Source organism: Myotis daubentonii, chromosome 9 (genome assembly GCF_963259705.1).
Source record: "Myotis daubentonii chromosome 9, mMyoDau2.1, whole genome shotgun sequence".
Taxonomy (NCBI): domain Eukaryota; kingdom Metazoa; phylum Chordata; class Mammalia; order Chiroptera; family Vespertilionidae; genus Myotis; species Myotis daubentonii.
Window position 1 is genome coordinate 47121609 of NC_081848.1, and position 24426 is coordinate 47146034.

At 41.4% G+C, this 24426-nt stretch overlaps 1 protein-coding gene across 2 annotated transcripts in view; it reads left to right on the top strand.

Moving 5' to 3' along the window:
- The first annotated feature begins 2827 nt into the window (after positions 1-2827).
- Positions 2828-24426, top strand: part of SYT9 (synaptotagmin 9) — a 171553-nt gene continuing 149954 nt past the window's right edge. Inside the window, exon 1 of one of the 2 annotated variants that reach the window (XM_059708778.1) lies at positions 2828-3357. In XM_059708778.1, the coding sequence (XP_059564761.1) occupies positions 3213-3357 (145 nt within the window). In that variant the 5' untranslated portion in view covers positions 2828-3212. The remainder of the gene's footprint in view (positions 3358-24426) is intronic. The other variant, XM_059708777.1, reaches the window with a different exon arrangement.

The window sequence follows — 24426 nt, forward strand, 5'->3', positions numbered from 1 at the left end:
ATGAAAACCTGTTTGGAATAATGAAGCAGGAGATTTGTGGGTATTTTATTGGCGTGCTAATCAGTGGAGACAGCATGGGCTCACACAAAACAAGTCCTGCCAGTTGAATCTTATTTTCTCTTGTTAAAGGCAACTGTCTGGCAAGGAACCGAATCAAACAAAATGACATTAATTCACAGTTCTGCCATTAGGAATCTCAAACCATTTCTGAAGTATAGAACCTGGGTCTTGGGACCAGAAGTGAGGATATGGTCTAAGAGCAGCATGAAAGACTCGTGGGATTCTGGGATTTCTTTTGTTAATTTTCTGTTTTCTGCCTTTATTGAGGAATAGTTGGCAAAATTATATATATATATATATATATATATATATATATATATATATATATATATATATATTAGATTCTGTTCATAAGTGATACTGTACTATTTGTCTTTTCCTCTCTGGATTATTTCACTGTTTCACTTAGCATAATGCCCTCCATGTTCATCCATGTTGCAAATGCCAGGATTTCCTCTTTTTTATGCCTGTTTATATATAATATATACATATACATACACACCACATTTTCTCTATCTGTTGTCTGTAAGTGGACACTTAGGCTGTTTCCATGTTTAGGCTATTGTGAATAATGCTGCAGTGAACATGAGGGTGCACATATTTCTTTGAGATAATAAAGAAATTATATATATATTAGCTGGATCATATGTTGTTCTATTTTCTACTTTTTACAGAATCTCCATACTATTTTCCATAGTGTCTGTACCAATTTACATTCCCACCATCAGCGCACCAGGGTACCCTTTTGTCCACATTCTAGCCAACCACCATTCTGACACCGGAATATCACTTTCACACACTAGGTTGGCTAAAGTAAGTTGTAGGGCCAGCTCAGATTTAAGGGGAAGGGAAATAGGTTGGAGTAGTGGTAAAGTCACATTGCAGAAGGACAGGTGACTGTCTCTGGAAACAATCTACCCATGTGTCCTTGGGAAAATTATTTAAACACCTGATTTCACTTTCTTCACCTGTAAAATAGGAAAGTATAGCATCTGCCACTTAGGGAGGTTGTAAGTGTTTCGCACATAGCACATTGTGGTAGACACACAACAGCAACCACAAAAACATATTGATTGAGCCCATACTATGTGGCAACACTATGCTAAATACTTTCTGTAATCTTATAACAACCCAGTGCTGCACATATTAGTATTATTTAATGAGAAACCTTAGGCAAAAAAACGCTAAGTAACTTCCACAAGGGAGGTTGCACAGTAACCATTTTCTCTAAATTTTGTGTCTTATTGTCTGCTCCATCTAAAGAACATTTTTTTTCACCTCACATGCCTTGCCCTCCTTTTAGGACCAGCTTCTGCTCTACCTCCTCCACAGACTCCCTCTCATCAGGTTCTTCTCCTCTCTAATTTCTTAGGGTAGAAAGTGTACTTGCCTCTTTACAACTCTGGAGTTACCTTTACAACTCTGCATTTTCTCTGCTATTCCAATAGAACAGCAATTTTCAACTGGTGCGCTGCAAGAATTTTTAAAACATGCAATATCTGATTATTTAGTCGTGGGCACTGACCTCTTTTCCCTAAGATGCAAATAAAAATATGACAATAGCTAACATAACAAAGCTATCCAGTGTGAATGGAACAAAATTATACCATTTTTTTTGTTGGATCGGCAAAAAAATAAAAAAATTTTTGGTGCGTGCTGCAGAATTTTAGTAATTAGTTTATGTGTGCCATGAGATGAAAAGGCTGAGAACTGCTGCAATGGAAGGTCCTTCAGGCCCTAGCACCAGTCACAGCAGGATTTCAAAGCGTTCCTGTGGCACCCTGAATTACCTTTCTGCACATGCTTTGCTATGAGATGTCCCCAGCAACAGCACAACCTTATGGCTAAGAATGCCAGTTATAGAGATTCTACCGCAATGGTTTTAGAGTGGCGCCTGGACACGAGTATATAAAAGCCACAAGAACAACAAAAACCAAGGTTACCCTGCCTCCCCATATGAGAAATGGCAGGTACCATTTTTCTGAGTCTCGGGTTTTTCATTGGCAAAACGGGGATAACACTTACACAGACCTTGTTGGGCCATCCAGAGAATTAAATGAGATTATATATGTAAAAGGCTTGTGGTACAGTGCCCAGCACGCACGCACACACACAAAAGAGCTATGTAGTTATTTCTGGGCTTACTGCATGAAAGGCTGAAGAGGTGGATGCATGAGCGGTGCCCTGTATTCCCAAATTCTGTGATACCCTTCCTTGGTGTGTGCTGGAAACACATTGGCAATCCTCGGATTTCCAATCAGTTGCTCAGAACACCATCCAAGATCTACAAAGCTCCAGGTAAGTCCCAATGTGTTTCTCGGGCGCCATTTGAGCTTAGTTCTGATCTGAGAGCCTCCACCTTCTCCCAATCACCAAGGTGGTGGAAAAGGTCCTGCGCTTGGGAAATCTTTCCTTTGATGGCGAACCTTGGCCCCAAACCCACATTTGGGCATCTAGTGCTCTTAGGCCCGTGGTTTTTGGACAGGCGGTGCTTTTCAAGTTTGAAACCGGCCCTATGTTCTCCAGATCTGGCGGGTGTGGTCCAGTCTGCACCTTTTCCTCCACGCACCGCACCCCAAAACGTGCTTTGGCCACACGCGGCGACGGGAGGTGGAAGAGGTTGGCTGGCATCAGGTCGGAGGGGTGCGGTGGCGAGAGCGCCCGGAGCGCGCACCCACTCATACACTTCAAACCTGGGTGCCACCGCTCTGAGCGCGAGGTGCGAGCGGAGTCCCGCGCTCCTCTAGGAGCCGGCGAGCGCCCGGAGTTCCCCGCGGGCGCCCCAGCAGGGACCGCCGAGATCCCACTCTGCGGCGCGCACCCCTGACCCGGCCCCGCCCCTGGCGGCCGTGAGTGGCGGGCGGAGCGCTAGGAGCGAGGCGCGCTGGGCTGTGCGGCGCCACCTCTCCCGGTGCCGGGGGGAGGGACGGAGGGGCCGGAAGGGAGAGAGAGAAAGCCCGACCGACCGGCTGGCAAAGAGCTGCATGCAACCGGTGGGAGGCCGGGCCGGCTGGGGCTGGGGCTCGGGCCGTTTCTCCGCGGGTCCCTGGCGGCGAGCGCGGACGGCCCGGAGGCGGCGGCTCTGAGCTGGCAGGCGGAGGGTTGTCTCCCGCGCCCGCCTGCCCGGCGCGGTCCGAGGATGCGGGGGGGCGATGCCCGGGGCCAGGGACGCGCTCTGTCACCAGGCGCTGCAGCTGCTGGCCGAGCTCTGTGCCCGCGGGGCCCTGGAGCACGACAGCTGCCAGGAATTCATCTACCACCTGCGGGACCGCGCCAGACCCCGGCTCCGCGACCCAGGTGAGTGCCGCCGCCACTGCCCGGCGCGGTCGGAGGGCCCTGGGCTGGGAGTTGGGGCCGCACCGGGGCCTGAGGCAGAAGAGCGACGCGGACTGGAAGGAAGGGAGGGGGGTTTGCCCACGAGCCAGAGGAGGGGATCAGGAACCGGCGCCCCCGGGCCTGATGCCGGAACCGGGCGGGGACCCCGGGGGAGGCTGCTGAGCGGAGGCCGAGTCCAGGTGGGCTGGGGTAAGGTTGGAGGGACCACGCCCGCCACCTGCGCTACCAACGCTCGGGCTCCTGGGGGCGGCTCCAGAGCGCACAGCTCCGCGCCCCCTTCCCCTGGCTCTGCGCTCCGGGCCGGGGGAGGCCGTGCCGGCCTCGGAGCCCTGGGAACGGGGCCGAGGCCCGAGGAAAAGTCTGGGAAGTTGAGAGTTGGGGACGGCCCGTGTAGCGACTGAATCCCACTGGGCGCTCGTCATCCTCGCGCTGAAGCGCCCATTTCCCTTCTTTGGTCTGGGTGAGAAGGGCGGGGAGGGATCCGTCGTTGAGTAGGGGACAGGGAGCCCCAGGTCCTGGGCAGCCGGGCCTGAACCCGTTCCCTGCGGGTCCCTCGGCGTGGAGGCGGCCTGGGCCTGGCATGACCAGCTGCCACCTCTGGGCACACCTGGGTCAGTGGGCTCTCTGGCCAAGGCTTGTGCACCTGCAGTTATCCCCAGTGAAAGTTGTGAAGCTCCTAACTTTGGAAAGTTCATTTGTTTTGGCATCTGACCAATTAAGGCTGGAGGAGGGCGTTTTGGTGGAGCCATTTGCTTTCCCCAAAGGCGCTGGGTCTCCCAGGTCTGACTTCTCATCCACTACTAGTTACTGGCATACACAGTTCCTGTAAATATTTTCTTGAGATTCTACTCACCTGGAGAAAGTATTTTTTCAAATATTCTCTCAGCCTAAATACTAAAAAAAATAAATAATTGTGATTGGATTGTTAAAGATGGGATGAAAAAAAATATGGCCTTTCCCCTGATAGTCCTGTGTATAAATTTTGGAAATGAGCTATTGCTGTGCAAATTATCCAGCACAAATATGCCTCATTTTAAGCCAATCTGTTATATAAAAACCCATTTCCCAAAGGATAAATTAGACAATGGTTTGATTCATAAAGAGGTACACATCGAGCCTGACTTAAATAGCATTTCCTTGGATAGTATATTCAAAATGAGTCTGTGGGGTGAAGAGGACTCACCGGTTAAAAGTTTACAATATATTTTTTCCTACACAAAGGCTTTTATTTCTATGGAAAAAGAAAGATTATTGTTCCCTATTGCCTGTGGTTACATTAATTAAGTTTATTGGATGATCAGTAATGTGTTATGTACGCCCAGTGGAGAATTAAGTCAAGAAATACTGTTGATCCCAAATGATTTCCCCAGAATTTTAATGCCCGGTTTTTGTGTGGCGTGTTGCTGAATGTGACATGCTGCACAGACCGCAGGCATGAATGAGCGTGCCTCATGTCATGACCTAGGGGCGCAGGATGAAGTCCTAAGTGGGGCAAGTTCCGTCCTTCAGCAGCAGGAACGAGACAGGTATTTAGCATTCGGCATCCAAAGCAAGCCCTAGTGTTGCTGCGCCCCACGTCCTTGGCTGCGACTGTGCCACAAGTTCCCATTGTTTTCCCCCATAAGCAGTTGTCTTCGGCTTTTGTACAAGAGAAGATGGATGAGGCCTCTTGCTGAGTTGCATGTTTAACATCTTTTTGGCCGATTTTATGCCTCTGTTCTTTTTCACCCATGAGCTGGATTCCATGTTCTTAGGTCTTCCTCAGCCCCTACACTGGGCGGCCCTAGAGAAAGAGTCACAGAGAAGGTTCCTTACAAAAGACCAACTGATTCTTTGGCTGAGAAATAGCCATAGACAGGAGTATGCCTTGCTGCTCTTTGAGTTCTTGAAAGCACTGCTGAGTGTGAACTGTGCGTGCAAGGTGAGAGGAACTGAGGCTGAAGTTGACATACAAAGTGTACCCTCTCTCCCAGGGCACTTCAGCTCGGGCCAGAATTTTGTTTTCACTTTCCTCTTTCCTCTCCTTGCTTACATTAATTCTTACATCAGATGCATTTATCTCCCTCCCTCCGAAGCTGTTTGTACACGCCAAGAGTGGCTTCAGTTTCTGAGCCCTGAAAGCTGAGTGGCTGGAGTAGCTGCACAACCAACGCTGTGCATGGTGCCTCTGCTGTTGTGTAGTGAACCAGAACCACCCTGCACAGCAGCCCTGACATGAGTCCCAGGAGGGAGCTGTCTGTCTGCAGCCGTGACTTCCTCTTCTGGGAAGGAACCCACCTGGAGGCCGCGCTCCAGCTTTCTCTAATTTCCATCCATGGCTACCTAATGGTGGCCAGGTTTTCTCAAGCTCAGTTGAGGAACTTTGGTTTTAAAAGGAGAAAACATATGTAATTCCCTGTGGACAGCATAGTGACACTGACTCTCGGATGTTTGTTCATGTTACAAGTGGGGTAAGCCTGGGTTACAGACCCGCGGGCATCAGAAGGGTGATTCTTTCAGTGCTCTGATGTGGGAGTATTGCCCCTCGTCTTTCTTAACTTGGTGTTAAGAGGGGATTTGATCAAGTGTGATTTTAAAAAATGAAGCTAAGTCACAATTGAAATCGGGGTGCCTCACCCATTTCTTCATCGGTACCAACTATGGAAAGTAAAATGCTGACCTTTAAGCTAAGTGTGAGTACTTTTTTCCACAGAAAGCAATTAGAATGCTTCTGTTAGGGGTCTTTCGGTTGTTTCATATACCAACAGGGTGGGGCAAAAGTTGGTTTACAAGTTGTGAGTATGCAAAACACAGTTTATTCTTGTATTATTATTAATTAATTATTGTATTATTTGCCATACAAGGAACTGTAAACCTACTTTTGCCCCACCCTGTATTGGCAATGTGGGACATAAATGTGCAAATCTCAGAGAATAGCCTTCATGGCCAAGGGAAGAGCAAGTGCAAGGGTCCTGAGACAGAAGTGTCCTTAATGTGATTCAAGGAAACACTGAGTTCAAGGGCATCTGAAGCAGAGTGAAAAAAAGATGGAGAATAACAAGAAATGTGATCAAGGGTTTGAGGGAGAAGAGCATGTAGGACCTTATAAACTATTATATAGTCTTTGGTTTTTACTATGAAGGAGATGTGGAACCATCAGAAGGGGTTGAGCAGAGAAGTGGCAATACACTGGCTGCTGTGTTGAGAAAATACTGTAGAAGGTCATGGCTTGAAGACAGAGAAACATGTTAGGAGGCTATTGTAGTAATCCAGGCAGAGGAGATGACCAAGGTCTTCTTAATGGAGATGGTGAGAAGGAATTGGAGTATGGACACTGAAGGCACAACATTAGGGTTTGTGGATGGAATGGATGTGAGGAGTGAGAGAACAGAAGTTAAGGATGACGACTCCAAAGCTTTTTGACTTAAGTATCTCAACTTACTACAGAGAAGACTTCCCGTTGGAGTGGGGGAGGGAAATGAGGAGGTTCCTGATTTATTTATTTTTTAATTGTACTTTTTTACTGTGTGTTTAACAGTGACCTGAAGCATGTCTTCTTTAATATCACCAACTGGTCTATGCTTGGATTTTGTAAATGGGGACTTCATTCTTTCTCCTAAAGAAGGCCAGTTGATTATAGGACAGCATTTATTGTTAAAAGGTTTCTCCTTGTACGAAATGAAAAGCTGTCTTTAACTTTCATCCATTGATCTTGCTTGTACTTATTCCCGTCAAAAAAAAAAAAATGTCTCTTGTGGGGGATGGGTGAGGAGAGAATGTCTCTTCTCATTACACACCTTTGGCTGTTAGGAAGTAGCTATTTTAACTTTTCTCAACCTGTTGTTTCCACATCTGGAAAAGAGGGTTGGGTCATGGGACTTCTAGGTTTTCACCACATTTTATTATTTTCTTAAATCTTTTCTTCTGTAGGCTGCCAACCATGTCTGTGCCAAGCATTTAATGTAGGCCACTTAATTTAATCCTCATAACGTCTTCTAAGACCTTGCTGCTCAAAGTGTTCATCTGTGGACCAGCCCCATAGGCATCCTCAGGCAGCTTATTAGGACCCTGCCCGGACCTACTGCATATGATTCTGTGCATTAGCAGGAGCCTCAGCTGGTTCATAGGGACATTGAAGTTTGAGGGGCATTGTATACAAGATTGATGGATACGAATAAACTAAAGCTCAGAGAGCTAAGCTAGCCCAAGGCCACGGGCTCCATTTAAGAAAAGAGTTGAGCCTCAGTCAAAGTAGCATCTTAGGTAAACATATCACACATACTAAGAGTGTAGGAGTTATCGTCAATGAAAATTCCCTAGGTATTTTTCATCAGAGCCATCTTTAGACTCACTTTCTCTGTTCTGCACTTCTATATTGGATTTCATTTCTAAGTGTAGGTTAAATTCTATGCAGTTTTAGGGATTCAGCTCAGTTTTGGGTTATGCATTTTTGAATTATATGAATTTGAATTATATGAAGTATTTGATTTTTATGAATTATTCAGGATACTGGTTTTCCATTGACATTCTAGCTTTGTACTTCTAGAGACTTTTCTTCATTTTCTGGATCACCTGGTCAGGGTGTGAGCAGGGCCTTCGGACACATCACTGATGACTGATGGACATTAACCCTATTCAGGAAAAGCTTTTGCTAAACCAGTGGTTTTCAATATTAGGCAGCTTTACCAAACAAACAAAAATAAAACAAACAAAAAAATTAAAACATTCAATCGGAATCTCTAGGGCTGGGGCCTAGTATCGGTATTTTTTCACTTTCTCAGCTGATTCAAATGTGCAGCCAGGAGGAGGACAACTGTTAAGACCAAGTGGAGGATGAATCCACCTGACTCTGCTCAGCTTGCAAAACTACCCAAATCAACTAATTCTTAACTTTCTTTTGACATTATTACCCCAAACTTTTATCTTGCAGGCTCTTTAAAATTATCATGAGAATCTATTATGTTCACTCAGTTGGGGTGGGGGGAGGGGGCGGTGAGGAAGAACAAAATGAGAAAATCATGTCCAAATACTATTTCATTAAAAGGCCATAATGTGGAAATTTTATTAATGTCACATTATAGTGAATTAGAGTGAAGTAAACTCATTAGAAGATGTACATGTAAAATGATAATTAAATATAGTTTCTAAGGGAAATTTTCCAAAATAATTACCAAGATTAAATATTAGCCTTAATTCACATTTTCACAGATAGTCCAAAGAAAATCAACCTGAAAACACTGGGTTTTTATGAATAGACATTGATGTGATTATGCACAATGGGGTTAATTTTAAAAATGAATGTTAATTGCAATCAGGAAATCGTCTTCTAAGGAATGAGTGGCATATTGGATGCATAACATGTGAAGAACTAATTTACATTTCCTTCAGTGACATTTTGGAGCTTCTTCATAAATATTTTATTTAAACAAGTATGTTTTCATCTCTGGGATTCCTCTACATGGACCTTCGAGTGGTGTAGTCATGAGGCAATTGTCAAAAGGGAAAAACAAAAGCAAACCACGGTAAAGGCTTCCCAGGCAGCCCTGTGACCAGCTGCCTCTTCTAGAATAAACAATCAAAAGCACAAACTTTTTGATGTGGGCTAAACTCTCACAGAAAAATGAAGCTGACACCTCAGGAAAATTACCCTGATATTCTCTATTTTGTAAAGAAGATAGGCAATTGCTTTCACTGGAAAAGCATGTTGGCATTTTTGTATTTGTGTGTGCACATGTGCTTTCCCATATGTTTGGCTTCAAAACAAACAAACAAACAAACAAACAAACAAACACTTCATAGTTCTTTCTTAACTGATTTACTTGAAAGAACTAACAAGTTCACATGCTGTCATGTCGGAGAAAGGGGAGGAACTTAGAGGCAGAAGTGGGAAAGCGGTCTCATTTTTTAAGGGATAATTTGGAGTATTTCTACTTTCTAAATGAAATCACAGTTTCAGCCATAAAAGTGCTCTGTGGCTGCTGCTTTTAAGTGTTTCATCGGTTGGCTATGGGAACCGCTTTAAACCAAAGCAATTCCCAGCAAGTAGGCTTTGCAGATCTCCTTGAAATAGTCATCCTGTGCATGTACCTTATCACACGAAAACTTTTATATCAACATTGATAGAGCTGCATCTGAAAGGAAAATAAATGAACTCACCCAGGAAATCAAGATGACAAAATGGAATAGGCAAGAGCTTTGGAGTCAGAATCTGATCCTGCACTTACTAGCTTTGTGACCTTGAGCAAAATATTTAACTCTTCACTTTATTCATCTGTAAAACGGGAGTGGGTGGCTGTCTAGCACAGTTCCTGGGGCAGGGGTGGGGAATGTAGAGTGGCAGGCTGTATAAAGCCCGGGAAATCATTTGGTCTGGCCCTGCCAAGGCATTAGGGGTGAGTTAATTAAATGTTTGACCAAATATAGCAGGCCAACTTTTTATTTTTTTTTTATTTTATTTTTTTTATTATTATTTTTTAAACTGTTTATTATGTAAAAGATTAAACATATTTATTTATTTATTTATTTATTTATTTATTTTTAATTAAATCTTTATTGTTCAGATTATTACATTTGTTCCTCTTCTTTTTCCCCCCCATAACTCCCCTCCTCCCAGCTCCCGCCCCACCCTCCGCCCCCACTCCCCACCCACTGTCCCCATCCATAGGCGCACGACTTTTGTCCAGTCTCTTCCTGCATCTCCCACACCCCCCTCCCCTCCAAGAACAGTCAGTCCACTCCCCCTCCATGTCCCTGACTCCACCATAATCAACAGTTCATTCTGTTCATCAGATTATTTATTCACTTGACTCTCAGATCCACCCGTTGACAGACGCATATTTGTTGTTCACAATTTGCATCTCCACCTCCTTCTTCCTCTTCCTCTTCTTAAAGGATACCCCCCAGCACCTCACACAATCCTGGCTTGGTGGTGATGAACTCCCCCAGCCCCTCCTTATCTGTGAAGCTCTCCATCCGACCCTCAATTCTGAATGACAGCTCTGCTGGACAAAGTAATCTTGGTTGTAGGTTCTTGGTATTCATCACTTTGAATATTTCTTGCCACTCCCTTCTGGCCTGCATAGTTTCTGTTGAGAAATCAGCTGACAGTCGTATGGGTATTCCCTTGTAGGTAACTGAGTTTCTTTCTCTTGCTGTTTTTAAGATTCTCTCTTTATCTTTTGCTCTTGGCATTTTAATTATGATGTGTCTTGGTGTGGTCCTCTTTGGATTCCTTTTGTTTGGGGTTCTCCGCGCTTCTTGGACCTGTAAGTCCATTTCTTTCACCAGGTGGGGGAAGTTTTCTGTCATTATTTCTTCAAATAGGTTTTCAATATCTTGCTCTCTCTCATCTTCTGGCACCCCTATAATTCTGATGTTGGTGTGCTTGAAGCTGTCCCAGAGGCTCCTTACACTATCCTCGCATTTTTGGATTCTTTTTTCATTTTGCTTTTCCGGTTGGATGTTTTTTTGCTTCCTCGCATTTCAAATCATTGACTTGATTCTTGCGCTCCTCTGGTCTGCTGTCGGGAGTCTGTATAATATTCGTTATTTCAGTCCGTGTATGCTTAATTTCTAGTTGATTCCCCAATATAAGATCGAGGGTCTTATTAGTTTTCGTGTAGATCTCATTAAGTTTATCGGCAGCTTCTAAACAGTTCTTGAGAGACCTTAAAAGTGTGGTTCTGAACTCTATATCTTCCATTGACAATTTTGTCCTGTTTCTTTGTCTCCGCATTTTGTTATGCTTCCTTGGTGCACCCCCTAGTGGTCTTTGTTCGCAGTCTTATAGTTAAATCTTGATTGTTGTAGCTAATTCCAGGGAGGGTTTGACCTCCAGGCCAAGTGGCTATGAGAATCAGCTGTGTCAGCAGTCAGGCCAATTTTTTAGTTGATAATTTGGTATGGCCTGCTAATGATGTTATAAATATCCAAATGGCCCTTGGTGGTAAAAAGGTTCCCTACCCCCGGCCTAGGGTAAGTGCTCAATAAATCGAAATTGGTGATAGTAGCATCACCTGTCCATGTTTCCTCTCAGCTGTGTCCATGACATGCATGTTTCACTTATTTGTAATCATTCAGAAACAAAATTTTCTATTCTACATTTTGTAAACTTAGCATTTTATTACAACTTATTAGCTGTATGCTCCCGGGTAAGTCAATTTTGTGTCCTTGTTTTCTCATCAGTAAAATGGATTACTAGTCTCCAGGTAAACTACAGAAAGCCCAATTTAATTTGAATTTCAGATAAGCAACAGATAATATTGCATGGGACATACTTAGATTAAATAATTATGCTTGTCTATCTGACATTCACATTGAACTGGGCATCTTACATTTTTATTGGCTAAATCTGCCGATCCTCTATTAGTACCTATCTCATATTGTGTGAAATGCCATAGTAACCGGCACATAGCAAATGCTCAATAATTATTAACCATTATTCCTATTATAATTTTTTCATAATGAACAATTATTGTGATGACAATATATATTCTGAAGAGTAAACATACCTTTTTAATGTAACTATTTTAGGGGGGGATTTCTAGATTTTAATTTTTCATTACTATTAATAATACTTTGTATTTATGGTATCCTGCTTCCTTTTGGGAAAATTTCTTAATGATAAATGATCAACAGTGGGCTCAAATTGCTTTCCAGTAGGTTGATGCTATTAAGCCCTGCTACATGCCAACGGTAAATCCACTAGCATTAGGTGGTATAAAGTGAACTTAAGGTTGCTATTTAACAGGAAATGTGTTTCTTTACAAGGGCATATGTATGGCCATTTACTTGTACTTTTTAAAGTAGTTACCTCATTGTTGTTTCAATTTGTACTTCTTGTAGGTAGAATTGAATATATTTAATATTTTAAACCTATTTGTATTTCCTCTTATGTAATTTTTCAGTGTTTATTCTCTACCATATGCCAGTTTATTTTTTTGAGAATCTAATGTTTTTCTTACAAATTTGCATTCGTTTAAAATATAAATATTCTCTTACATTAGCTCATAGGAGGAACATTGTATAGTGAATGAATTCAGATTATCTGACTATAATCAATCTATCATAGTAATTAAACTGCCTTTAAAAATTTTAGGGGTGCATCATTGTAGCATTCTTTTTTTTTTTTTTTTTTTGAGGGGAGGGTTAAGCTTTAATTGAACAATGTTGAAAATTAGAATTTTTCATTTTCTGTCCATAATGGCAAAGAGATGAAAATTAACACATTGTAACATTCTTTCCGATACAAAGTGCTGCTTTTATTTATAGGAAATAAGAAAACAATTTGTTGTTACATAACTCGGATATCTTTTTCCTTTATGTTTTCTTTCCCTCTTTTCAACCTCTTGTCCCTTCCAGCACTTATGTAACCTTTACTCAAGCCACTCTGATAGGACCACTCTTTTTAAATTATAATTAAGTTAAATTAAAAAAAAAATGTGTTGAGTGCCTCTTAAGTGCCAGGTACTAGGTTAGGCATCAGTAATTCAGAGATACATTAGACATGGTTATTACCTCTATGGAATTGAAATAAAATAATATTTACATTGAATAAAATGAAGAGAAGAAGGGAGATATGTGCTGGAGACAGTGCAGGAAAGAGGAGAGAAGTAATTAGCTGACTGAGCGGGTCTGCAGAGGTTTCCTAGAAAAGTTGATTCTTGGGTGGAGCACTTTGCCTGGGAAGGGTGGGAAGGACAGTCTAGGAACTCAGAAAGGCCCTAAGACAGGAGAGAGTGGATCTTTGGTAAAAGTAAGCGGAGTGTGTGTTGGAGCTGTAGAGGGATGAGTCTGTTCTGGTAGACACTGGTCAGATGGTGGAAGTTCCTGCATGCCATTGTCAAAGTCCCATGGAGGACTTGGGCTAGAGCACTTCCATGCAGAAATCTTGAAAGAAATACAATTTACTGTGATGAGCCTAAAGGATCCATTCTCGGCAAAGTACTACAGGAGATTTCAGGATGGGGGAGTTCTGTGAGTGCACTCAAGTCTTTGTGGTTCTGTGGGAAGTGAGCTCGAGTGGGTGGTAAGGACGCTCTTCCTGTCCAAGGTAAGGTCCTGACAGATTGGAATCAAGAGGTGGGGGATTACCTGTTTTAGATCCCCAATCATGTCACCCTGAAACACAAGTATAATTACCTCATCGAGTTGTAAAAACTACCTTTAGCAAGTTTAGTCGCCTGGTTCAAGCATCTGGGCCCCAGATATAATTTCAGACTATGCCAACAGTGACATCTTGATTCTCTGCCTGGTTATTTAACAATGAAAAAGCAACATATTGAGTTGCATTGAACGACTCAGTTTGTGGATATGCACAGTCTGTTTTTTCTGATGATGTAGGCTTGTTACCAGAAAGGGACCCAGCCTGGAGTGGGTCTGCTTTGGGCTGGCGGGTAGTACGTGGGCTCTTGACTTTGTGAGGAAAGTGAGATGAAGGGTTTTTGTTTTCATTTTAAATTGTAAGAGATAACAGCACTAATGTGATGGGAATGATCTAGTAGAGAACAGAAATGCATGATGTAGGATAAGGAGGGGAGGATTGCTGGAGCAATGTCCTTGAATGAGCATTTGGATATCCTTCCAGGGAGTTGAGTGAAGAAGTCTGGTCTGCATATATACATTTAGGGACAATCAGCAAAAAGATGATATTTAAAGCTGAGAAACTAGATTAGATCACCAACAGGCAAATGAAGATTAAAAAGAAAAGAAGTCAAACAACTAGTTAGAGGTTAGGGAGATGAGAAGGAACCAACAAAGGAGTAAAGGATCAGCAAGCACATGGGAGGAAGGTCAGGGTCGTGGTGTCCTGGACGTGGAGAAAGTATTCCTGAGAGGAGAGAGGGATCCCTTCTGTGAAAGGCAGCTGGTAGATCAGGTAAGATGAGGACAGAGAACCGACCATTGCCTTTAGCAACACACAGGTTCCTTGGTGACCTCGAATTGAGTGATTTTGGAAGAGAGGTGGGTGAGCTGAGTTGGCGAAAGTCTGACTAGAGTTTCTTCAAGAGAGAACAGGAGAAGTCGAAGAAAGAGAATGCACATAACTTTTTTTGAGTTTTGTTGTGAAAGAAAATAATAATTCAAAAGATGGTTTTTAAAGAACAAAATAACTGCATGTTAAAAGTGATACAGGGAATTGAACTGCCTGAGTGGTGTGCTTGAGGAGGTGGGGTTTTCAACAGTTTGTTCATTGTCAAGGACTCAGAGCAGAATACACAGGCCCAGGTGGGCAGATATGGTTTGGGGATCTTACAGAAGTTTGTCCTCTGATTGCTATTCCAATACGGGTGAGAAAGGAAGCAGCAAGGTTATCAGCTGAGACTGAGGATGGGATAGGAGGTGATGGAAAAGAAAACAGAAAAGGGTCTGATAGGCCAGGAGATAGAAGAGTGAATGGATTAAGGAGGTGGAGTATGTTTGCCAGGCAACCTTAAGGACCCTCTTGAAGTTGGTGATGATGACTTTAAAGTGATATCCCCCACCATAGGACAGGGATAGAGAGACAGGAGATTGTGCAGGCATGGAGAGACAGGAGATTGTGTTTGAGCAGGGTCGTGCTTATGTATGACAACAAAAGAGTGGCAAGGAGTTGAGGGTGTATATAATGGAGTGATTAGGATGATTGGCCCTGAAATTTCATCTGAGTAAGGAGAGTAAAATAGGCATGTGGGGGTTAGGGATAGTCCAAAGGTGATAGGATTGTAGGCCCTCTGGGCTGGGATGCTTCCTGAGAATGCAGTGAAGAAGAGGGGGCCAGAGATTACGGAAGGGCTGCAGTTGGATGGCCGGGTCTAGGGTATGATCATGGGAGTGAGGCACTAAGTTCGGCTGGAAGACAAATTACTGAAGGAGACAAGAAGAATGGAAATACCAGAGTTTTGGAGGTATTGAATTAACCAAAAATTAAGAAAAAGTAGTGTTGGAGAGAGTGCCAACAAGCCAGATATGGGGTGGGGGGAGAGACCTGAAGAAGAGTAGGTGTCCATGACGAGGCTGGGGATCTGTGGTGTAAGGGGTGTAAGGGCTGCACTCAGCCAACATGACATTCAAAGCTGGGGGATTTAGAGAAAACACCAGAAGTAGTAGACTATTAGTATTTATCTAGGCAGAGGTGTGGAAGGAATGCTTTAAGGAAATGGAGTTGAAGAAGAGGAAATAGATATAAAAAATACTCAATAGGTAAAATAGTCAGTACACTGAAACGAATGGAGGGATCCTAATTCCCAAATTTTTGGCACAAGTGCCCTGGAGGATGGTCTTATCAGGTTTACCACAGGAAGTCTGGGAAAGTAATAAGATTAACTTTGAACACTTTAAGTTTGAGGATGTGTCTGAGATCCAATGCAGATATCCAGGGAAGTTAACTGCTGGAACCATTGGAAAGAAGTTACCGGAAATCAGAGAGTGAGAAGTGGTTGAATTCTAAGGCCACTTCTAAATTGAAGGGTTTTGGAAAGTGATTCTCAAACCCAGCTAGGCATCAGAATCAATTGGGGAACTTCTGAAGATGCAAGTGCCATTTCCCCCGATTGACTAAATCAGAATCTTCTGGGCTGACACCTAACATATCTCGACACATGAGTCTGGTGTGCAGCCAAGGTTGCAAATGACATGCATTTATGGCCTTTATGGGTGGATATTACTTTTTACAGCCCCGTTGTCAAAATAAATGCTCTAACCATTTGTGTAAATTTGTTATAAAATATTAGGCAAGAAAATCCCAGCACAAAAATGCATTTACTATCTGTCATTGATCCTCATTTTCTTACCAGAGTGGGAGGTATCTCAAAGTATTAGTAAGTACGGCTGCTGTTGGTGCAACTAATAATAAATTCTGTATAAAATTTAGCTGTAGATGTAACTCTAGCATACTGGCACTAAAATCATGGTCTTCTTTATTGCTAGGCTTATAGTACTATGATTCTGATTTATTTTTAATTTAGGGTAACCATGCTGTAAATGCACTCTGTAAAAATTCTAAGTAGGCCGTGAACTTAGAGAAGAACATGCTTGCTTGATTCCTGTGGGCCGTCCCTCATTCTTGCCAACATGTTCACTTCCTGTCAGAAAAACCTGGGAAACAAAGAAAGAGGGGTCACATTAGAACCACTTTGAACACTTTTCAGAAAATCTTAGGTCAAACATATTTTCCTTTCTGAATTTTTCAAATAACATGGGTGTCAATAATGTGGATGGCATAGCTGAGCCAGCTCTGAATGCTTCCCAAATTATTTCAGAGGGAATGAGAGAACTGTTGTTTGCTTTTCTTTAATCTGTTCCACTGCGGCCGCTACTTTAGATTTAATGTCACTGTAATATCCTGAATTTATAGGTCATCCTTCTTCCAGGGCTTTTAAAGTGCTTTGTGTGAATTACTTTAATTTTCAGGGAGTTAAAATTCATCATGTTATGGAATATATTTCAGAGAGAGTTTACAAAGAGAACTAGAAAACCCCCCACGTGCTTCTTTTTGCCTTCCAGCTGCTGTGGGTAGAATCACCCATTGATCCTAACTCCACAACTGCTTTAGAGCCCATTTATGTGTGGATTTCTGTAGGCTTCTCTCGGGGCATCTAATCCCGAGAGGTTCAATTTGAGAGGATCCACTCTGTAGGCCCATAAAGATTAAAATAGCAGCTCTTTTTCATTACATTGGTTTTATGATCTTTTAATTTTCATATTGTCTTACGCTTCAGTGACTCAATCACCACTCTCTTACCAGTGCCTTAGAATGTGGGAATTGGGAAGTTAACGTAGGTTCACCAACAAGAGCTCTACAGTGTATGCCTGCATAGTAAAGGGTGATGGTTCAGGACTGTGGACACAGTGCTATGGACAGCCATCAGCTTTGATCAGGGAAGCTCCTGGGGAGCAGCAGGTGGTAAATAGTGGCCTTAATCATGCAGCTAAGAACAGGAGGAAATGTCAGGAGGACCAGAGTTAGCTTTACACTAGCTGGTTCTTTTTTTAAAATATATTTTTATTGATTTAAAAGAGGGAGGGAGGATGTGAGGGCGATCTGGCTGCGACATCTGTCACCCCATTGATCGCCAGGGTTGATTCGGCTGATCTGGCTGGCTAGGCGGGTGTCCCTCTCCTCCCTCACCGATCCATGTGCATCCCTCCCGAAGCTGCGCGCTCCTTCGAAGAGGACGACCTCCCCCCCCCCCCCCCCAGGAGAGGACCAGTCTTGGGTCAAGGGTGTACGAGTAGCTGCGCTCCCCTGCTAGAACCTCCAAACAAGCTCTCAAAGAGGGAGGGAGAGAAAGATAGAAATATCAGTGATGAGAGGGAATCATTGATTGGCTGCCTCCTGCACACCCCCTACTGAAAATCAAGCCCACAACCCAGGCATATGCCCTTGACTGGAATCAAACCTGTGACCCTTCAGTCTGCTGGCTGACGCTCCATCCATTGAACCAAGTCAGCTAGGGAACACTAGCTGGTTCTTTAAATGTTCAAGAACTAGTTTCATTAAAGATATTAAAATAACAAGTTTAAAATATCTGTGGATTGTATATTGTCTGTATCTACTCTTTTTGCAAAGCCTCATGCTAATTAAACTAACATTCCTATAATATACTGAATGTGACATAGAAGTCATTAAGTAAAATTTACTTTATTTTACTTTTTCTTGTAAAAAGGCATCTATTTGGCTTTTAGTACAAAATGACTCAGAGAAACACAGAAAGAAAATGTACAAGCCAGTTATTGAATTTAAAAAAATCCCCAGTAGGCAGATCTCAGTCACATTCCCTGTCCTCGGTCTGGACTAGAAACCAGGAAGCTACAAACCCACCAATATCTGACCCTTTGAAGAGATAGTTTTTAAAAAGGAAAGAAAGTAAAGAAGAATAAACAAACAGTCCCTGAAATCCGGCAGGTAGTTTTTAGAGGCTGCTGTACTCTTGCCTTAGTCCCCCTGTGAAACGAGATAACTGTGGTTGGAATGTGGCCACCTGCTCCTAGTACCTGGATCTTCATACGAAGGGAGGATGCTGGTAAATAAAACTTATTTTAAACTGATCAACAGAACAATAAATAAAGAAGACTTAGCAGCCATACACTTTTAACTTTCAGAAATGAAGCAATATTTAAATATATAGAACCAAGATTGTTAAAATTTCAGAAGCTAGAAAAATCAGAATTATAGAGGGAAGTCACCACACTTCACTAATAACCTGACACTTCGAATAGACACATAAACAGAGGATAGAAAATTGTCATTAAAAGTTTGATTTGTATGAAATACTTAAGGAATTTTCTACTCACCAAGAGAAAAATCATGTTCGTAGAATATTTCAAAAAGGTGGTCACTATCATAAAAGGGGAACTGATCAGGCCATGTGTATGGGCCACATTTCATTGACCATAATGCAATGAAATGATCAGTGAATGAGCAACAAGAAGCACCACCACCAAAACCCTAAAAGCCTAAAACTTGAACTCTTTTGGAGATAGATTCAGTAAAATAAATAAATAAATAAATAAATAAATAAATAAATAAATAAAATCAGAAATGGAAACTGAAATTATAGATATTGAAAATATAATGGAAATAAGAGTACATATATCAAAACTGTGGAGTGCAGCCAAAACTATATTTAAATGAAAATTCATAACTTTAACTTCATATGGTACATAAGTAGAATGATAGAAAATAAATAAATCAAGCATTAAATTGTAGAACCTAGAAATGGAAAAATAAAGTAATCCAAAAAAATGAAGGAGCAAAGAAAGCATTAGTGATACCAAAAGATGAAATTAATGAATTAGAAAGTGGGGGAAAAACAAAACCAAGGTATGTTTCTTTGAATTGTAAATAAATAAATATTTTGTTATTCTGACCAAGAAAAAAAAATGTGAGAAAACAAATATAAAGCAAAAGGGATGAGAAAAGGAATATTATAACCGATGTAAAAGAGATTTCAAAATTTATGTAAGAAAATGCTATATATGCCAATGATATCTCCATACAAATTGAGTGGAAGGCATAAACATCTCAGAACAGGTATAAAAATATCTAGAAGACATTAGAAGCTACAGGCCAGATATTTGTACAGGTCAGCTTATCAAAATATCAGTAATGCATCATCCTCTCTTTTGTTGGAGCTATACTAGTTATTGCACATTTGTTTTAAATTCTCATTGCAGAAAGAAGAAAAACATTATTTTAAAAAAAAAACCTGGAATTGAAATTGCTAAATGTAGGCTTATACACATTACATTTTTTAAAAATATATTTTATTGATTTTTTACAGAGAGGAAGGGAGAGGGACAGAGTTAGAAACATCGATGGGAGAGAAACATCGATCAGCTGCCTCCTGCACACCCCCTACTGGGGATGTGCCCGCAACCAAGGTACATGCCCTTGACCGGAATCGAACCTGGGACCTTTCAGTCCGCAGGCCGACGCACTATCCACTGAGCCAAACCGGTTAGGGCCACATTACATATTTTAATATAAAATTATCAAGTTGTTCTCTGCAGAAGCTTAACAATTCATATATTTTTAAAACTATTCCACAACACAGAAAAATATAGAAAACTTCCCAATTCACTTTATTAGGCTAGGAGCATACCAATATTAAATCTAACAAAGACAATAGGGAAATATTCTTTAAAATATTTATGCACATAAAAAATATCAAGCACATAAGTACTCAAATTCTATGTTAAATAATAGTAAAATAAGTACAGTTTTTGTATTAAAAGAATGATGTGCTGTAAGCTTGTAAGGTTTATTTCAAGAATACAAGAATGGTAAAGCACTAGGAAACCTGTTATCACAATGATAAGGTTTTTTAAAATCTTTATTTTCTTTATTGGTTAAGGTATTACAAATGTGTCCTCATCCCCCCATTAACCCCCAGCCTCCTCCTTCCCACCCCAACTCATGCTGTCATCCCCCTGTTGTCTGTGTCCATTGGTTTGGCTTATATGTATGCATACAAACCCTTTGGTTGATCTCTTCCCCTTTCCCCCACCCTCAGCGATCAGACTGTCAGTCCCACAATGATAAGTTTTATTTTGTTGTTGTTGATGTATATAATTTGTTTTAATTTTTGACCATGTTTATACAAAATAAGTAACATAAATTTTGCAGATTTTTCTCAATCTCCAGCCATTCCCTTATTTTTTTAAAAAAATAAATTTTTGAGACATATTTTATGTCAAATAATTCACCCACTTTAAGTTTACAATTGAGGGATTATTTAATAAATCTGTGAAGTTGTGCAAGCATCATTATAAATCACCTTAGATTTCCTCCACCCCAGCAATATCCCTCATGTTCATTCGCAGTTAATCCGGTTGAGAAGGCCACTGATTCACTCTCTGTCTCCAAAGATTTGCTTTCTCTGGACATTACATACAAATGGAATCATATTGTATGTGGTCTCTTTCGTGACTGCCTTCTTTCACTGAGACACTGTTTTTGAGGCCCAGCCATGTTGTAGCCTGTGTTATTAGTTCTTTCCTTTTTATTAGTGATGAGTGTTTCATGATATGGATATGCTATATTTTATTTATCCATTCACCAGGTCATGGACATTTGGGTTGTTTACAATTTGGGGGCCATTATTGCTGCAAAGTAAATTCAGTTGCAAATTTTTGCATGGACACATGTTTTACTTTCCCTTGGGGACATACCCATCAGTGGGATTTCAGGGCCTTATGATAACTCAATGCTGAACATTTTGAGGAACTGCCAAACTGTTTTCCAAAATGGCTGCACTGTTTTACATTCCAGTCAGTAGTGTAGAAGGGCACCCATTTCTCTGTATCCTCACCAATATTTGTCATTATCTGTCTTTTTTATTATAGCCTTTCTAGTGAGTGTGAAATGGTGTCTCAGTCACAATAATAAATTTTTGGAGAAACATAATCATCTCAGGTGATGTCCAAAAGTCATCTGATAAAATTTTACATTATTCTTGTTAGTAACTTAGGAAACAAACCGCTACCTTAATAAGAATGCTGGTGTGATGATGATGGTGATGATATGGTAAAAATCACATTGTAACTATTAATAACAATGATGATGATACATAATAGAACTTAATCCCAGATACTGTTCAAAGCTTTTTGTATAATGCATTTAACACAGCAACCTTGAGGTAGGTTCTAGTGTTATCTTCATTTTACAGAGGAGGAATCCAAAGCTTATGCAGAAGAAAGTGATTCCTCTGACTCACAGCTGGTAAGTAAGTCGTGGAGCCAGAGTTTGAATGCAGGCATTGGGGATGCAGAGTCCAACCCGTTAATCCTTACCCTGCAGTACAGAGACTCTCATCTCTGCTGGGCCCTCAGTGCTGCCTGATTGATCGTACTTCTATCATTTGGCCTCTGCCTTGCCCTTTTCCCACTCATCTTTAGCTCCACTTCTACTCTCAACTTGCTGCAGCTAACTTTACTTCCCACTTCTTAGATAAAATAAAGATTATAAACCCCCCCCCCCAAAAAAAAAACAACCCTAATGGAACAAAGTAACATGGCAATATAGTATTTGGTAAAGGTGGCATTTCAAATGAGTGGTGGAGAAAGTGAATTATTCAGTAAATGGTGTTGGGATAATTGGCTATTTGGCTAATTATTGTATTTATCACGTTTTGAATTTTACAAACAGTAAAACCATTAAAATTCTAAAGGATGATAAAATAATGTATAGTCAGGATTTTCTATGTATGACAGAAAAGCATAAAAACGGTGGCTTAACACAGAAAGTGCATTTAAAAAATTCTCTCACGTAAGTAGACCTAGAGTCAGGCTGCCCAGGTCTGGGAGGCTCCAGGCAGCAGTAAGACCCAGGTTCCATGGACTTTCTATTTTGCCTTCTTGAGTGCATTGCTTCTCACTCAGTCACCTCATGGGCTGAGGTGGCTGCTGGAATTCCAGAGCTCACATTTGCATTTCTCAGAGAGACTGAAGGCCCCACCTCCAACCCTATTTTCACTTCAAATCCCGAGTCTGCTCTTAAGTAACCTTTCTGGAAGTCCTACTCAACACTGTGCTCTCATCGATCAGAGTTTAGTCACATGGCCATACCTCAGTAGAAGGAAAGTTGGGAAATGTAGTCTTTTGGCTTATTATCTTGTCAGTCCAAATACAATTTAAATTGCAAGATATTTTTAATTTGGAAAAAGGAAAAAGTAGATATTGGGTGGCAACTACCAGTATATTTTAGGTAGGTGAAGCATTCTTGAGCATAACCCCAAAGCCAACAACTCTAATAGACAAGCTTGATGGAGTTTGACGAACACAACAGCGACAGTATTTTTTCTTTTGCAAAAGGCATTATAAGCAAAATGAAGGCAAACAACAAAATGGGACAGAATAGTTGCCATGAATGACATATAATTAATTTTCTTAAAGTATAAAGAAATACACTAATCAGTAAGAAACTTGATTGTGTCTTTTGAAGGGAAGCTATTAATTCTTTGGTTCTCCTTTAAATGTACAAAAATACATTATGGACAATGGTTAATCTTATGTGTACTTTTCTTTCTTTTTTTAAAAAAATATACTTTATTGATTTTTTACAGAGAGGAAGGGAGAGGGATAGAGAGTTAGAAACATCGATGAGAGAGAAACATCGATCAGCTATCTCCTGCACACTCCCTACTGGGGATGTGCCCGCAACCAAAGTACATGCCCTTGACCGGAATCAAACCTGGGACCCTTGAGTCCGCAGGCTGATGCTCTATCCACTGAGCCAAACCGGTTAGGGCTTATGTGTACTTTTCAAAGAAAAACCATGTTGATCTTTTAGCCAGCGGGGAGCAATTTTGTTTTGGGTGTACACATTCTAGGCTCATCAGTTTAATGCTTCTCTGTATTAATACATGTATGGTGATGGGCTACACGATTTAGGAGAGACTCAGCTAGATTACCTGAATGCTCAATTAACTGCCTTGGTGAGAGTCATCTGCTTTCAGATTGCTAAGAAGATCAAATCAGCAGCCATTCTCAGTTCAGTGCTTTATCAGGAAATGAATGAAAGTGAAACAAACCATTAGCCGTCATTTTTCTAAATATTAATAACTGAATTTCAAATCCTAGAAAAAAAGCTTTGCTTGTTTTTAGTGGTTATTATAGCCTGGGATGTTTTTACCCGAGGTCAGGACTTGGAGACACTGGGAGGGGGTATTGTTTCTCGCCTGATTACTTAGACAACAATAATTCTTCATAGCTTTCTCTTAATATCTTTTGATTAACAAGCAAGCTGGAGCCAAGTGGATTTCAGTTATTTGGTATCCTTGGTAACCACTGTTAGATGATGAATTGAATCAGTTAAAATTAATTTCTTGTGAAAATCTGCTTTCATGAGAAAATATTGGCTTTGATGTTTAGATGTACAAGAAATATACGTGTGTGTGTATGTGTGTGCACGTGTGTGTGTGTGCGTGTGTGTGTGTGTCATCATACGTGGGGACTATTTATAGACAAAAACTACAAAGCCTAGTAAATTTATAAAATGGGGATGAAGGAAGGCTGTAAGGGCTCTGCCTTTAAGGACCCGGCTTTTACCTGGAGAGAGGGGACTTCTATAAATGAAGGAACATGAGGTATAATAGCCACTATGTGAGCTTTTGTTCAGCTACAGGAGTAGCCTTTCTTCCCTTGCATTTGTGAATGCTGTCATGACAAAGCTATTTTATTGTTATCAAAGTTTGGAAAAAGACAGAGAACATTTTTTTGTTCCAGTATAAAATAACCCACTATACTGTATATTTTAGCTCCAAGCACATTCTTATGTCAATTTAGGAAGCATTTTCCTTTGGTCACAATAGGTACCTTAGGTGAGGCCCATATCTATGACAAGTCATGCATTTCTGGAAATTTACACATTGGGGGTATTGCTAGAGCATGACAGAACCCTTTCTGGACTGTGTAGCATGGGCTGGGACTGCTGGTTGGTGAGATAGCAGTACGTCCATCCTCACATTTGGAGCCTGCAGCAAAGGGTGGGCTAGAGCAGCCCATTGTACTGAGGTGCCCCGGGTCCCAGCAACCACACATTTCCCTAGAGGGGGCCTGTGAGAGGGGGCT